The sequence below is a fragment of the Mercenaria mercenaria genome, chromosome 5 (assembly GCF_021730395.1).
Source record: "Mercenaria mercenaria strain notata chromosome 5, MADL_Memer_1, whole genome shotgun sequence".
Lineage (NCBI taxonomy): Eukaryota > Metazoa > Mollusca > Bivalvia > Venerida > Veneridae > Mercenaria > Mercenaria mercenaria.
Genome location: NC_069365.1, coordinates 80,948,826 through 80,962,434, shown reverse-complemented (window position 1 = coordinate 80,962,434; position 13,609 = coordinate 80,948,826). Strand labels below are relative to the sequence as shown.

At 36.0% G+C, this 13,609-nt stretch overlaps 1 protein-coding gene across 1 annotated transcript; it reads left to right on the top strand.

Moving 5' to 3' along the window:
• The first annotated feature begins 108 nt into the window (after positions 1 to 108).
• Positions 109 to 10,588, top strand: LOC123557764 (mucin-5B-like). Its single transcript, XM_053544119.1, has 5 exons — positions 109 to 1,544; positions 5,057 to 5,599; positions 5,907 to 6,034; positions 8,143 to 9,772; positions 10,176 to 10,588. The coding sequence occupies exons 1-5, from the start codon at positions 1,405 to 1,407 to the stop codon at positions 10,279 to 10,281; spliced, it is 2,547 nt and encodes an 848-aa protein (XP_053400094.1). The 5' UTR covers positions 109 to 1,404; the 3' UTR covers positions 10,282 to 10,588.
• The last annotated feature ends 3,021 nt before the right edge of the window (positions 10,589 to 13,609 follow it).

The window sequence follows — 13,609 nt, the reverse complement described above, 5'->3', positions numbered from 1 at the left end:
TAAACGGCGTTTTTATATAAATATGGCCGTTAATCCATGCGGTCATTTATCCAACCAATGTTCCAGACTTCTTTACAATACTTGGTAAGCGACAACTTTCTTACATGAATCAGAATTGGAGGAGGACAATTGACTTCTGTCAATTTGCCATAGACCAAGAGATCGCGTTCACAGAACTACGATTTACAGTCTCCTTCTCTGGGTTCTAAGCTTATTGAGTGAGCTTAAAAGTACTAAATTGATATAAATATCAGACAAAACATAACAAGGATTATACATATTCGACAGAAAGAGCGCAGTCACAAAACAATCAACGGTTCACGCATTGATGCGCATCCAACAACAACGATCTTAGATATAAAGATTTTTTTAATTAAGTGAGTGGTTTGATGTTTTCTACAAAATAAAACTAAAGGTATTGCAACAAATTTCGAACAGTTTTGGTATCTGTACTATTAAGAGCAGTGATAAATGAAAAATAAAATCTAAGGATCCGATATAAGTCTGCTGAGACGCACATTCGGAATATCAAATTTAAAGAACAATGTCAATATTTTGTACACAAAATGCACATGTATTATAATTGTTGAAATTATAAACTGACATAGTTATGCTATATTATTGCAAATATATTGAACCTCTATATTTTGTAACATTTTAGAATTTCATTGCAAATGGAAAGATGATAGAAACACAAATCCATGAATGTGGAAAATGCAACTATATTTTTACATTATAAAGAAAAGATGAGGACCACAAAGAAAGCAGTCATAGATGTTTTAGTTCTGAATTCATGGTGTAATCTAAAACAGTGCTTAAATGATAAAACACCTTAGATGAGTCTCGATTGAATAAATCTCTGACAAGTCTGCAAATTCAGTCATTACACTGTCAGGTTAAGTTCTCTGGGCACACTTCAATTTTGTTTTTACAATTATTAAGCGGATATTAAGCTAGAAAGTCTGGTAATGAAACTGTAAACACCATGGTCATTGTTTCAATTGTAAGTTAAAACTGATTACAGTGAGGCTTGTTTTCCCATTGAAACAAAATCCAGTTTATTTTATGCGTGTCATTTGCGTGTATGCGGTGTATTTCAGATACCAATCAACCTTCCGTTATAGCACTGATTCGCTTCGATATTAAGTTTGATGCCTTTCTATACAGTTTGCACATTTTAAGATCCTATCAATGTAGCCTTGAAATCTTAAAAAAAAAAACTAGCCTATGATACAATCACTTATAAATCTGAGTACTGTGAAGAGATATGTTAATTTTGTCCGTATTTTCTAGCATACTTGAAATTATTTCCGGTATTGTGCGTAAACATTTCTGTAATTACGAAATTGTTGATCGGTATATTATTAACACTTATAGAGAGTTATTCAATACTGAAGCTTAAAAATGAATGTTCGGATGCTTAATGTGCTTGTCTGTTTGACAGCGATGATTTTTGTGAAAGGGTCAGAGAAGAAGGGAGTTGTACATTGGGCAGATAGTTATATGTGTGATGATTTTAAGGCATTAGATAACATGACTTGGTGGTATGTTTTCTCTCACTCTAGATGTATTTGATAATAGTGATGTGAAATTTTATATGTATTTTCATTTATGCTTATAGCTTAATATTGATGATTTTATTCAAAATTAAATACTGTCATTTTATCCTTACGTTTAACATAGTTACCATATCTAAATTGATTAATATTGCCATTTTGCAATTTGCTTCCAACATCGCTATGATATTTCACATACATTACATACGTTGTATTTAACAAAAATCGTGCTATATCTCATGTGTCAGTTTGGTGTGGTGTGGTGGTGTTTTAACCAATACATGTTTTTCATGGATAATAAGGAGTTTCAATAGCTATGTTGATTTGAAATTTTCAACACAGTTCGTTTAGTTTAAGCTGAGTAACAAGCGTGTTAACACTCCATACTCGAAAACACCTGGTGCCTTTATCGTAAGAGTTGAGGATCACGACATAAATGTACGTTGTTCTCTGAATATACTAGCCAAGGAGATTCTGCAAGAATTTTAAATTGTTGATTCTTACCCATCCAAAGTCACTGTTTGTAGGTGGTTGATATTAAAGTGAGAATCTAGAGTCCACGATCTATCTCGTGTAGGATGCCCTAACACGTTAGCATCCTTTCATAACATTGTTGCAACTGTAGCAACCATTGTAGCAGAAGACTTGAAATATACAGTTTCCCAAATAGCTGCATCAGTGGGCATTGTTTATGAAATTCTGACTAAATACTTGAACTACTCGAACTAGAGAATGCCGAAGCGTAAGTTGCTTAACTGCATAAGACAACAGCCTGTGAGAAGTACATGATCCCAATTGCTTTAAGGGTCAGAAGTTTTCCAGGGGTGGGGGATGGTGTGGGGAGTGGGGGAGGGTAAGTAAATTATCTCTCTAAAAGATCTTTAAATAGTCTTTACGCTGATTCATACATTTTACATTTCAAATAGGAAAATAACGGTTCATGAAAAACAGTATCTCCGTTGGAAATGGCCGTTTCTCTAGATCGATTTTGAAAGACAATATCTGAATAATGATAGCATGATGGAATTTTAAAGCTTTGAAGAAGTATTACTCGCTTTGTGTCTGCCTGTATATGTAAAGCGCCTTTAAACGTGTTTTCCATGAATAGGGCGCTAAATAAATCTTGTATGATATAATAGTGAAACAGTGCTCCTGGCAAATCACAATTCGCGGCTATCTATATAAATCAGGATATATTTTGCTAGTTTAATGCGTTCTATATTTACCGTCACATTCTTTCGGCAGCATATGAAACTTTTGCTTGTGGCTGTCGATTAAGAACAAAAACATTTTACCCTTTGATATGCATTTATCAAAAATATCTTTCAATTTAGATACGTTATATGTTTATAATTATTGTTGTAGATAGAGAACATATGTCTTCTTTGTGGTTGAATGGTAAATAAACTATTCCATAATTAGATACGTGCAGTTTACCACCGATAATAAATGTATCCTATATGTTTTACTAATTCTGTCCATATGAATATAGATTTTTGTGTAAGTATATATACATCAGAGACAACGACATGATGCCCATTTACAGATCAAATGCATTAAATCTAGATTAGATTGATTTAAGAGCTCGTTATTTTGATAGGTAAGTATTAAAATCTTTGTTGTTGTTTTTTTCAAAATGCTCAAGCTCCGAATTTATTGACGGTTCATCAGTAATGTTAAATGTATGTATTATGTATACGTTATGTTACATTTTCGCTTTATTTCATTCATAATCAATACCTTTCATGACAGTATGTTATAAAATGTTTAGAAAAAGGTTTGTTTCATGCACTGAATGAATGTCATGATAAAAAGTTTTATTATATTTGGAAAATGAATACAAACCACAACTGCAAGCACACAGAAAACTAGTGTAGCTTCACATGTTTAATAATGTAGAGTTTGGCGAAAATGTTCGTTGAACTTTTGTATGCTGGCTCTAGTTACCTTAAATGTAATCCCTTTTGGTCTACGTCCACCGCTTCAATACTGCCACTCAATTCATGAAGCAGTATGCATAGGCTTATTTTGGATAGACTAAAACCCTTTGGTAGCCCTAGAGACATAGTTCCATCCAGAAGATGTTTCTCAGCTTTGTTAGCAACTCGCCGGGGATCTTATCTAGAGAATATGGATGATGTGGCCTAGGACACTCAACACTGAATAAACTGGCACGTAACCATGTAACAATCGGGACCTCGAAGAACATTTTTGTCGTAATTCCGTCACCTACATATTTGGCTAGATCTGTAACAGTTTACCGCGTGGTTTTCTGAATGAGTGTTTGTATTATATCAACATAGGACTTGGCCCTGCATTTATGGCCGTCTTCTGTCCATATGTGAATTAAGCAAACTATCTTAAAACGCTCTTATCCATGTCACATATCTCAGTATTGATGCATTCAGCATTTACAAAACATTTTGATAAACCCCATTATCTCGGCACTTTTTTTAAAGAAACCCTTGCATGTAAGTATGTGGAAGCTCTATGGTGCTTTCGTCCTAGATCCTACAATCACTGGCGAATGGTGTGGAGTTTGCCTAGCCCTGCCCTTAATAGTTATGCCCTTGGTGCTTAAGCTTCTGACAATTATTGAGTATGGTGTAGTGATACCTCGGATTAACCATATTTTTATGTTTACTTCATACAGTCTAGTTATTTGTCACTAATGTTAGAGCTTATCTCAGCAGAAGATTATTTTATTCAACTAGTTATATAATGTTCAAACAATAACCTAAATTTCATTGGCCAAAACCGCTCATCGTCTTTCAAAATATATTTTATGTTTAATGGTTAGTGGGTTTTCCCCATTAAACATAACTTTCTAAAAATAGAACAGTTGAACTGACGTAGCTCTAGTTACAATATGAACAGTGGGAAAAATCAGCTACAGGTATTACCCCAGCCAATGATAACTGGCCAAAATGCTCAGGTTACAATCAACTACAATATATTTCAGCGACAAGAAACTGTCTACACAATGATTCCAGGAATTTTAAGTGTCTTCATTTAAACTTCAGTAAGTTTTCAAATAATTATTGTTACTTTCAAACATTGAATATGTTGCAACAAATATTTGTTATTTATTCATAAACCAGAACTCATATAATAAAACAGTTATTGACTTGAGCCTCGGTCAATATTGCCCTCTTCCGACGAATATCACATCATATCGAATGGCTCAAGAGTCAATAGTTGTATAATGTCGCTGAATATTCAATATTACCTAGACATTATTTGTGTGACGTTGAATTGTATTGAAGACATATTAACAAATATAGACCGACTATAATTATAGCCGGTCCATACCTTATTTTTTATGAACGTTTTGTAATTAACACATGGTTGATGTTGAGTTGAAAGTAAAGAAAGAAAACTGTGTCAATCATGTAATAAAATACTTTGGACCTGGGGAAAATAGTTTTGACTAGTCACTGGCAAATCATTTGATAAGTATATGAGTGTATGATATAAAACTGATCTGTATTCATTTACAGGTATGACTTTAGGATGAGTCTGAGTTATTTCCATGATAATGGCATTTGTTCATCAACTGTCGATAACTACAAGAAAACATATGTTCCTATGGTTTGGGGATACTGGAGTAAAACGAAGATAAACATCGCAGACGAAGCACAATACATCCTCGGTTTTAACGAGCCTAATCACAAAAAACAATCAAACATGTCACCTGAAAAAGCCGCTGCCGCCTGGCGGGAAATAGAGAAGAATTCTAAGGGGAAACCACTCGTTAGTCCATCTGCTGCTCATTGTGGCAAACATTGTCGATGTGACGAAATAGAATGGTTCGACAGGTTTTTTGAACTTTGCGAAGGGTGCCGAGTAGACTATCTAGCCACCCATACATACTGGTGCAATCCTGACAAAGTGATGAAATACTTGGAGATGCTGTACAAAAAATACAGAAGAAAGATTTGGCTTACTGAATTTGCCTGTAGTAAAACTAAAAGTCAATGGAAACAGCTTAGATTCATGATAAAAATCTTACCAAAATTAGAAGCTGCTGACTACATATTCAGGTAATCCACTCACTGTTTTCATTTGTTTTATTGCAACTTCACATCATCATTATCAGTTACGTATGACTAGCGTATCTAACTTAGCAGAAAACGAAACAAAAAAACACTAATATTTGGGTCACACAATAGACATGTACGTCTCAATTATGAAATATTATAATGAAGCTCCAATAAACAATTCTAAATATTTTTACAAGGTTTACGAGGCAGCGTAGACAAGGGGTTTAGGTATAAATGTGTTTCTTTCTTTGACCTACATGTACACATAACCTGACAAAATAGTTGTTTAATATATTTTTGTTTCCAGGTATTCTTGGTACTCGGCAAGAATTAGGAAGTCAGGTTTCATAACGACAGCTGCCAGCCTACTTAAACAAGATTACTCTGCATTAACACCACTGGGTCGGTACTACAACCACTTCCAAGGCATCAAAGGTACGCGTCTGCATAATATGTTTACTATGTTCTGTCCCAATCGGTTGTGAAAGCGAAAGAAGTTTATCCGCTTTTTTATCTATATGCAGTTGGATCTCCCGCTAAATATTAGTTAGTGTAGTGTTATAAAACAATGTACAGGTTTGTTTTCATGTATTTTAAACTAATACGATCCTTTTAGAAATTGCATAGTAAACACGATAATTGCAAAAACATCATCTACTTCGGGCTAAAAATATCTAAATGGTGACAAATTATATTGAATACAATTAAATGTATTAGTCTAATTTCAGGTATGTATATTTATACATGTACAATTGTACATTTCAGTTAAGTTGACGTTAACATTTTATTTACTTTACTTTATTTCCATGATCAAGTTACCTTATATAGAAGGAACAATGATATCCAATGCCATCAAATAACCGCAACCATTCTGCTCTATGCCCTGTACGAAGAGCGTTTAAAACGTAGTGGCAATAGTGGTGGGCTATCTCATTAATTTTCCAAAAAATGTCTATGTGAGACCTTCAAAGAACTCTCCACCTGACTGTACACACTTTTCCAGGCGCAAATGCCACTCAGAAAATACATTTTGGAAGCGCTCTTTAGGTATACACTGGTATAAAGCGCTTCAAACTGCGCTGCGCGTTTCAAAACGGCGCCTCCTTATGCATGATTTAATGTATGGGTTCAACCAAAAGTCACAAGGGGAGAGATCTGGGCTATATGGTTAGTACGGTAAAACCTCAATATAATTCTCCATGAGGTATTCCTGTACTATGGCTGAACGATGGACCGGGGCGTTGTCATGTAACAGCTTGATGCCACGCGCCGCTGTCCCTGGCCGCTTTGCTGTGTAGCGGTCGAGAACAGCAGAGAAGACATTTTCTTTGTACAAAAATACCAGTAACACTATTGAGTTCACGGACAGGGACTCGAGCCACAATGGTATCGGAATAAACGTACAGGGCATACATAATCCGCCTGACGCTTCTGCTCCGCCGAGCAATAACAGACCTCGCGTTATTTTCACACGTTTTATTATCTTCTTTATTTTCAGGCTCAAAAAAGTACAGCCACGTCTCATCACCTGTATTTCTTCGATACGCCTAGAGTCCTTGTTTTTATATTTGACGAGCTGGGCGGAAGCTTTTTCTGTCCTTCCCTCTTTTGCTCAAGGGTCAATAAATGCGGTATCCAGCGCGCACAAACCTTACACAGGTTTAAACTTTCTTTTAAAATCAGAAAAACCGCTGACGAATTAAGGCCCGATATTTCCAGTATCTGCTCCACTGTACATCTTGCATCTTTCTCGATTATTACTTTCACAGCAGCAATGACTTTGTCAGACACAGCAGTGTGACGGGCCTCATCTTTGGTGCTGGTTTCTCCTTGCTTAAAGAGAGATACCCATCAGGCAATTGTACGGTATGGCAGGGAATTGTCTCCGTACACTTTATCCAAGTCGGCTTTAATTTCTGATGCGCCGATGCCAAGCAGTCGGCGTATTTTACAATACGCCCTCTGCTATTCGTGAAAACTGTAGCTAGATTCAGCCATTTTCTTTCAGCCAGTATGATTTACTACATTTTTAACTGCTAATTAAATGTAATTTTAATGTTATTTCCGGTCAGTTGGACAATAAAATCAATATTATTTCCATTCCACGTGCAAGTGGTGAAAATACTGGACTGTTGCCACTATCTTTCAAATGCTGCTCGTAAAATGTACTCGAGAAATGCTCGAAATCCATCTAAAGAGATGCAGCTTTGCCGTTATATCGCTCAATATGGAAGCTTATCTTTAACAAACTTTTGTCAGTTTTTCAAATTGGCTCTATGTCCAAAGTAAACAAGTGAAAATAATAGATTGTTGAAGTCCTACATAGGCACAATCTACAAGGAAATCACAAGAAAAAACGTATATTTTTCATCATTTAGATATAAGCGTACATTTCACTTTGAAGATCAACTTTCTGAAAAAACAGATTATGGAAGATAGATCATTGTTCCTTCCAGACGACGAAATATAAATTGAAACGTATTTGCACCCAAAAGGCTGGGTAGACTTACATAAGTTATTACATATGTACGTCACTGTTACAGATAAAGCTACCTTTATCGACCCTAAGAAGTTAACGACAACACAATCCGAGAAAATTACGAATATACCGCCGGAGAAATCAACTACTTCATTACCAAAGACGATATCTACTACATCGCCCGAGAATGTAACTTCTTCACTGCTAAAGACGCTAACTCCTATACCACCTGAGAGGGTAAATACTCACTCGTCGAACGAGGTACCAATTACATCGCCAACGAGTTTAACTAGTGAAACGCTAAATAAAGTAACCAATAAACAGTCTGAGAATGTAATTACCTCAAAGGCAAAGAAGATGACCTCTTCATCGCCCAAAAACGTTTCCACTCCACTGCTCGAGAATGTAACTACTACACTGTCAGAAAATGCAATTTCTACGCCGCCAATGATAATTACTACTGCATCCCCCGAGAATATAGGTGTTTTACCGACCAAGAATGTAAACGCTACCTCGCCTAAGACGGTAACTGCGACATACGCCGATAATACAACTTCTTCGCCTCCCGAGAAGGTAACTATTACACTGCCTAAGAAGGGTGTACCTACTACAAAGTCCGAGAATGTAACTACTACATCGTCCGAGAATTTGACTACTACATTTAAGAAGGTATCTACTACGCCGCCCGTGAAGGTGAATACTCCATCGCCTAAGGTAATGATTACTACAGACCCCAAGAATGTAACTACAACACAGCCTAAGAAGGTAACTGCTACTAAACCCGAGAAGTCAGCTACTTCACCGCCTAAGAAAGTAACCACTACACACCCTGAAAAGGTAGTAGCTTCATTACCTAAGATGGCAACTACTTCACCACCCGAGAGTGTAGCTACTTCACTGTCCGAGAATGTAGCTACTTCACAATCCGTGAATGTAACTACTACACCGCCCGAGAATGTAGCTACTTCACTGTCCGAGAACGTAACTACTACACTGCCCGAGAATGTAGCTACTTCACAATCCGTGAATGTAACTACTACACCGCCCGAAAATGTAGCTACTTCACAATCCGAGAAGATAACTACTACACCGCCCGTGAAGACAGCTACTTCACCATCCGAGAATGTAACTATTGCATCCCCCGAGAAGGTACCTAGTACACCGTCCGAGAAGGTAACTGCCACACCGCCTAAGAAAATATCTACTACGCCGCCCGTGAAGGTGAATACATCACTGCCTACGATTGTAACAACTACAGACCCAAAGAATGTAACTGTTACACCGCCTAGGAAAGTAACTACTACAGTTTCCGAGAAGGTAGATATTTCACCGTTTGAGAAGGTAACTACTTCTCCGCCCGAGAAGGCAATTTCTTCACCGCCAAAGACTGTACCTACTGTAAAGAAGGAACTTACTACATCGCCTAATACAGGAACTACTATGTCGAGCAGCGATGATGACACTAGTAAAGTTGGCAGAAAAGAAACTTTGCTTATTCTGCAATCGATTTCTTCAAATCGAGCCATATGGTGGAAGATTATCAACTACATGAAGAAATATTCAAATGAACTACCCGAGTCAGTCAGAGTTCTCTACGAGACATCATCAAAGAAGAAACTCAAGCAAAGAATAAAGAAGAAGTTCATTGAGATTTTATGTATTGACGTAGACACTATTCAGGACAGAGATATCAGGTAAAATGGTTTAATTAAAAATGATATATGTATATATAATAAAGAACATGTTTACATATTAAAAGCCTTAGAGGTGCGGTCAAAATTACATAGATGAAGCAAAGCACGCAATCACGTTTATGGCAGATCAAGCACCGTCTCGCCCAGTAGAAGTAAACTCTGTTATAAAGTAAAATGGGCTCCATAATTCAAAATATGAAAACAAAATCGAGGTACTGTTCATGGGGGATTAGTTACTGCTGTTGTGAAAGTTAATCAACTTGATACTACTACTAATAATAATACTAATAATAATATAATGATAATAATAAAAAAAATGATTATGTTTATAATAATGACGATGATGAAGGCGAGTACTTTTATTTTCATACGATTCTCATTTTGCTATAATTACTTTTTGTAGGCAAATGGTCGAGAAAGTTCGAAACTTTCCCGAGGAAAACACGGAAGGAAAGAAGAAAAAGAAGAACGCTGGAAAGCTACGGCTACTGAAATGTTCGAAAAACTAAAACAGTTTCATTTGAATGAACTTTTACGAGGATCTACTCGTGTTCAGTTGATATATAGAAATAGAAGTTTTTTTTCTCTTATGACTGCTTTCAGTGAAGGCAAATTAGATGAAGGAGAGAAAGGAAAAAAGATCTTTTGGACAAAGTACGGTTTTTCGATATTTTTATTTGACAATATTCGGCAAATCATTGTTATCTGCCAATTTTTTTTTTAAATGACACATATGAAAATATAAGAAAATCTATTTAGGATAGAAATTGTGATGTCAAAATCATTGCATGTCATGAAATTAAAAGATTACAGAAAAAGGCATAAAGTAACGTCTTCTCTGATAGTTTGTGCATATTTTGCTTTGTTTAACACAAAACAGACATAATTACATGGCATAACATTAGTTTGAACATACAGTTCGATTACTAGGTCATACGTGTTTACACGTTTTCAAACCAAAATTTCTCTACTTACAAAATGACCTTTCTACTTTCTGATTATGTTTTGTTTTAGCTTGAGGTCACGTTTTTCTTATACTAGAAACACTAAATTTTGGAAGCCGGAGTTAAGGTTAGAAGACTCAATCTTTAATGTTTACAAACATGATGTTTACAAAAACGAACTGTACTTAGATGCCTAAACACTATCAAAACATTGATTCAGACAACATCGCATGTGCTTACAGTTAAACTATAAATGGTTACATGCGATCATAATCAAATCATGTCTTCGCCTAAACACCTTTATTTTGTGTAAGGATTTCAATAGCAACATTACATGTTTTGATTTTATATCTACTTTCAAATTGGTTCAGTGAGAGTCCAGACTTTTTACGGCAGACTTACGAAGCAAAGACAGAAATGTTTACAAATCTCTAAAAATATATTTTGCAAGCACAGACCGCAAATGCAATAAATGGACTGTAAAATAATATTTAGTTGGACTGAGTTTGCTGAAGAGAAGTACTGACATGTATTAAACCCCACACGCCTCCAACATAGATTTTATTTGGAACTGTATGAGTAAATATAATTGAATGTACTCAACCTTCCCAAAGGACAATCAGTAATAACAACACCGGGTTCAATAGTGGGTTGGCATGGAACTCCAAGATGTGCAATGTACCTGAGGTAAATGAAAAAAGTCTTAGATCAGATAAGAAATACCTACAGTTTTATAAGACAATTTCACACGTTTGGATCTGTGTGAACATTTTGGTTTATGTTTGGTTAAAAGAAGTTAATGTCGGAACAGTTCTCCTTAAACTGATTATGTAGTAATATCCTGGATCTATACAAACAATAGTTGATTTTCGAATCTTTAAACTTTCACCATGACAATTTCCGTTATAATTTTCTACACGCTAAAGATTTAAACTAATTAAAATTTGTATGTCAACTGGTGTTAGATATTATTATTTAATAGAAATGTCTTGCCATGGTAGCCATCTTGAATTTCTTCAATAATTCTTAACGAAAATGTTCTGAATACTGTTACACATTAAATGCAAAATTTGAACAACATTTCCGAGCAGACGACATCTGATATCATTGTATCTGCTTTAAGCATTTTGTTTTTATTGACAAGTCTGTAGGCATTTGTTAACCAACACTATTGATCTAATGACAAAATCTGTTTGGCAGCTGACTGCTTCATACAACTACCACTAAGGCAAGTTCAGCCGTATCATATGAACAAATATATCATAAAGTTAACGTTTTATTGCATTTCCTGTTGTTTTCTTTATTAGCTTCATTCGTTTAGAAAATAAACATCTTGGCCAATGGGGGTTTCTTCGTTTCTTCGTAGTGGACAGCGGGCATTTAAGGTATAAAGTACATATTTAGAATAGACACGTTTGTAATGTCTTTTTTCGCTATATGAAAGGGGAAAATCAGTCTCTATTGTGCATATGTGCACATGTAGTAGTTTTTCTGTCGTTGTTGTGTCTACTGCTTCTCTGATTTTAATATCTGGAATCGCACAAGGACCAAGCCAGCATCAGAAAGTCTTTACAAGTGTAAAGCTTTTTTGAGATTCAATGTATTGTTTTACCTTAGAAAGTGCCCTGAATCTACAGCATAAAAACAGCCAATAAACAGTGTAAAATCCAAATGGGTACAGGTGTCAATGCATAGCATCCAGTAAACGCACAGAAAGTGACCTGTATGTACAGTATGAAAACGGTCAATGAAAATGCATAAACCAAAAGTGTGTAGGTGCCAATGCACAGCATCCAGCAAACGCACAGAACGTGTCCTGAATGCAGAGTATTAAAACGGCCAATAAACAATGCATAAACAAATCATGAATAGGTAGTACAGTGCTCGCTCTCTACAACAACACCCTTTGGGAGACGGAAAATTTGGTTGTTGTTCGGAGGGATTGTTGTAGAGAGGTAAAATAAAGAACAATTAGCATATTTTGGAGTCAGTAGCAAGTGTTGTTGCAAGGAGGGTATTGTTGTTCAGAGGACTGCTGTAGAGAAGGAGCACTGTATTGTACAGATTTCAGTTAACGTAAATAGATAATGACAGATAAGACATTATTTGGCTAGAGAAGTTAAGAGACTTTGCCAAACAGTAGGCCGTACTAGTTTAAGCGATTCGGCTTGACAGGCGACACGCATAATGAAAGTTAAGCTTTGAAATATAATGGTTTGACAAAGGTATATGAAATTACAACATTTGCATAATTCACGAACTGACTTTGTTCTTACATACTTTGAAATACATATTACTTACTACGTTAATTGAAATCAGTCCAACTGCGCAGTATTCTGGAGAGTTTCATGTTGTCGTGTGTACGTTCTCTACACGACAAAAGAGATATTTCAGCAAATAAATGTACAGATTACAATTACACGGAATGAGTAACTTAATTTCTAACACCATTTTCTTCTATCGGTCATTCATCACATAAAGAGCAATCGATCGAACTGATATCTAAGTAAAGAGCTTGGAAACTCACATAAGAACTCTTACCATGTGTGTTTTATCTAATTATGGTTTGGCTTTAATTACAATTCCGTAATATACCTAGATACACATCTTGCTAATATCTCTTCCGGCATTTCTTCAAAATAAATGAGTCGCACCAATATAGTGCATTTGCGACCAGCATGGATCCAGACCAGCCTGCGCATCCGCGCAATCTAGTCAGGATCCATGCTGTTCGCTAACGGTTTTATATAATTGCAGTAGGCTTTGAAAGCGAACAGCATGGATCTTGACCAGACTGCGCGGATGCTCAGGCTGGTCTGGATCCATGCTGGTCGCAAACGCACTATGCTAGTTTTCTCGTGGTGCGGCTCATTTATATCTAAATTTGTTTTGT

Bases quoted from the DNA above. Each gene is read 5' to 3' on its own strand.
- LOC123557764 (XM_053544119.1), top strand. From the start codon at position 1,405: ATGAATGTTCGGATGCTTAATGTGCTTGTCTGTTTGACAGCGATGATT. The intron at 5,600-5,906 runs GTAATCCACTCA...TTTTGTTTCCAG, and splicing joins GCTGCTGACTACATATTCAG to GTATTCTTGGTACTCGGCAA. The intron at 9,773-10,175 runs GTAAAATGGTTT...TACTTTTTGTAG, and splicing joins ATTCAGGACAGAGATATCAG to GCAAATGGTCGAGAAAGTTC.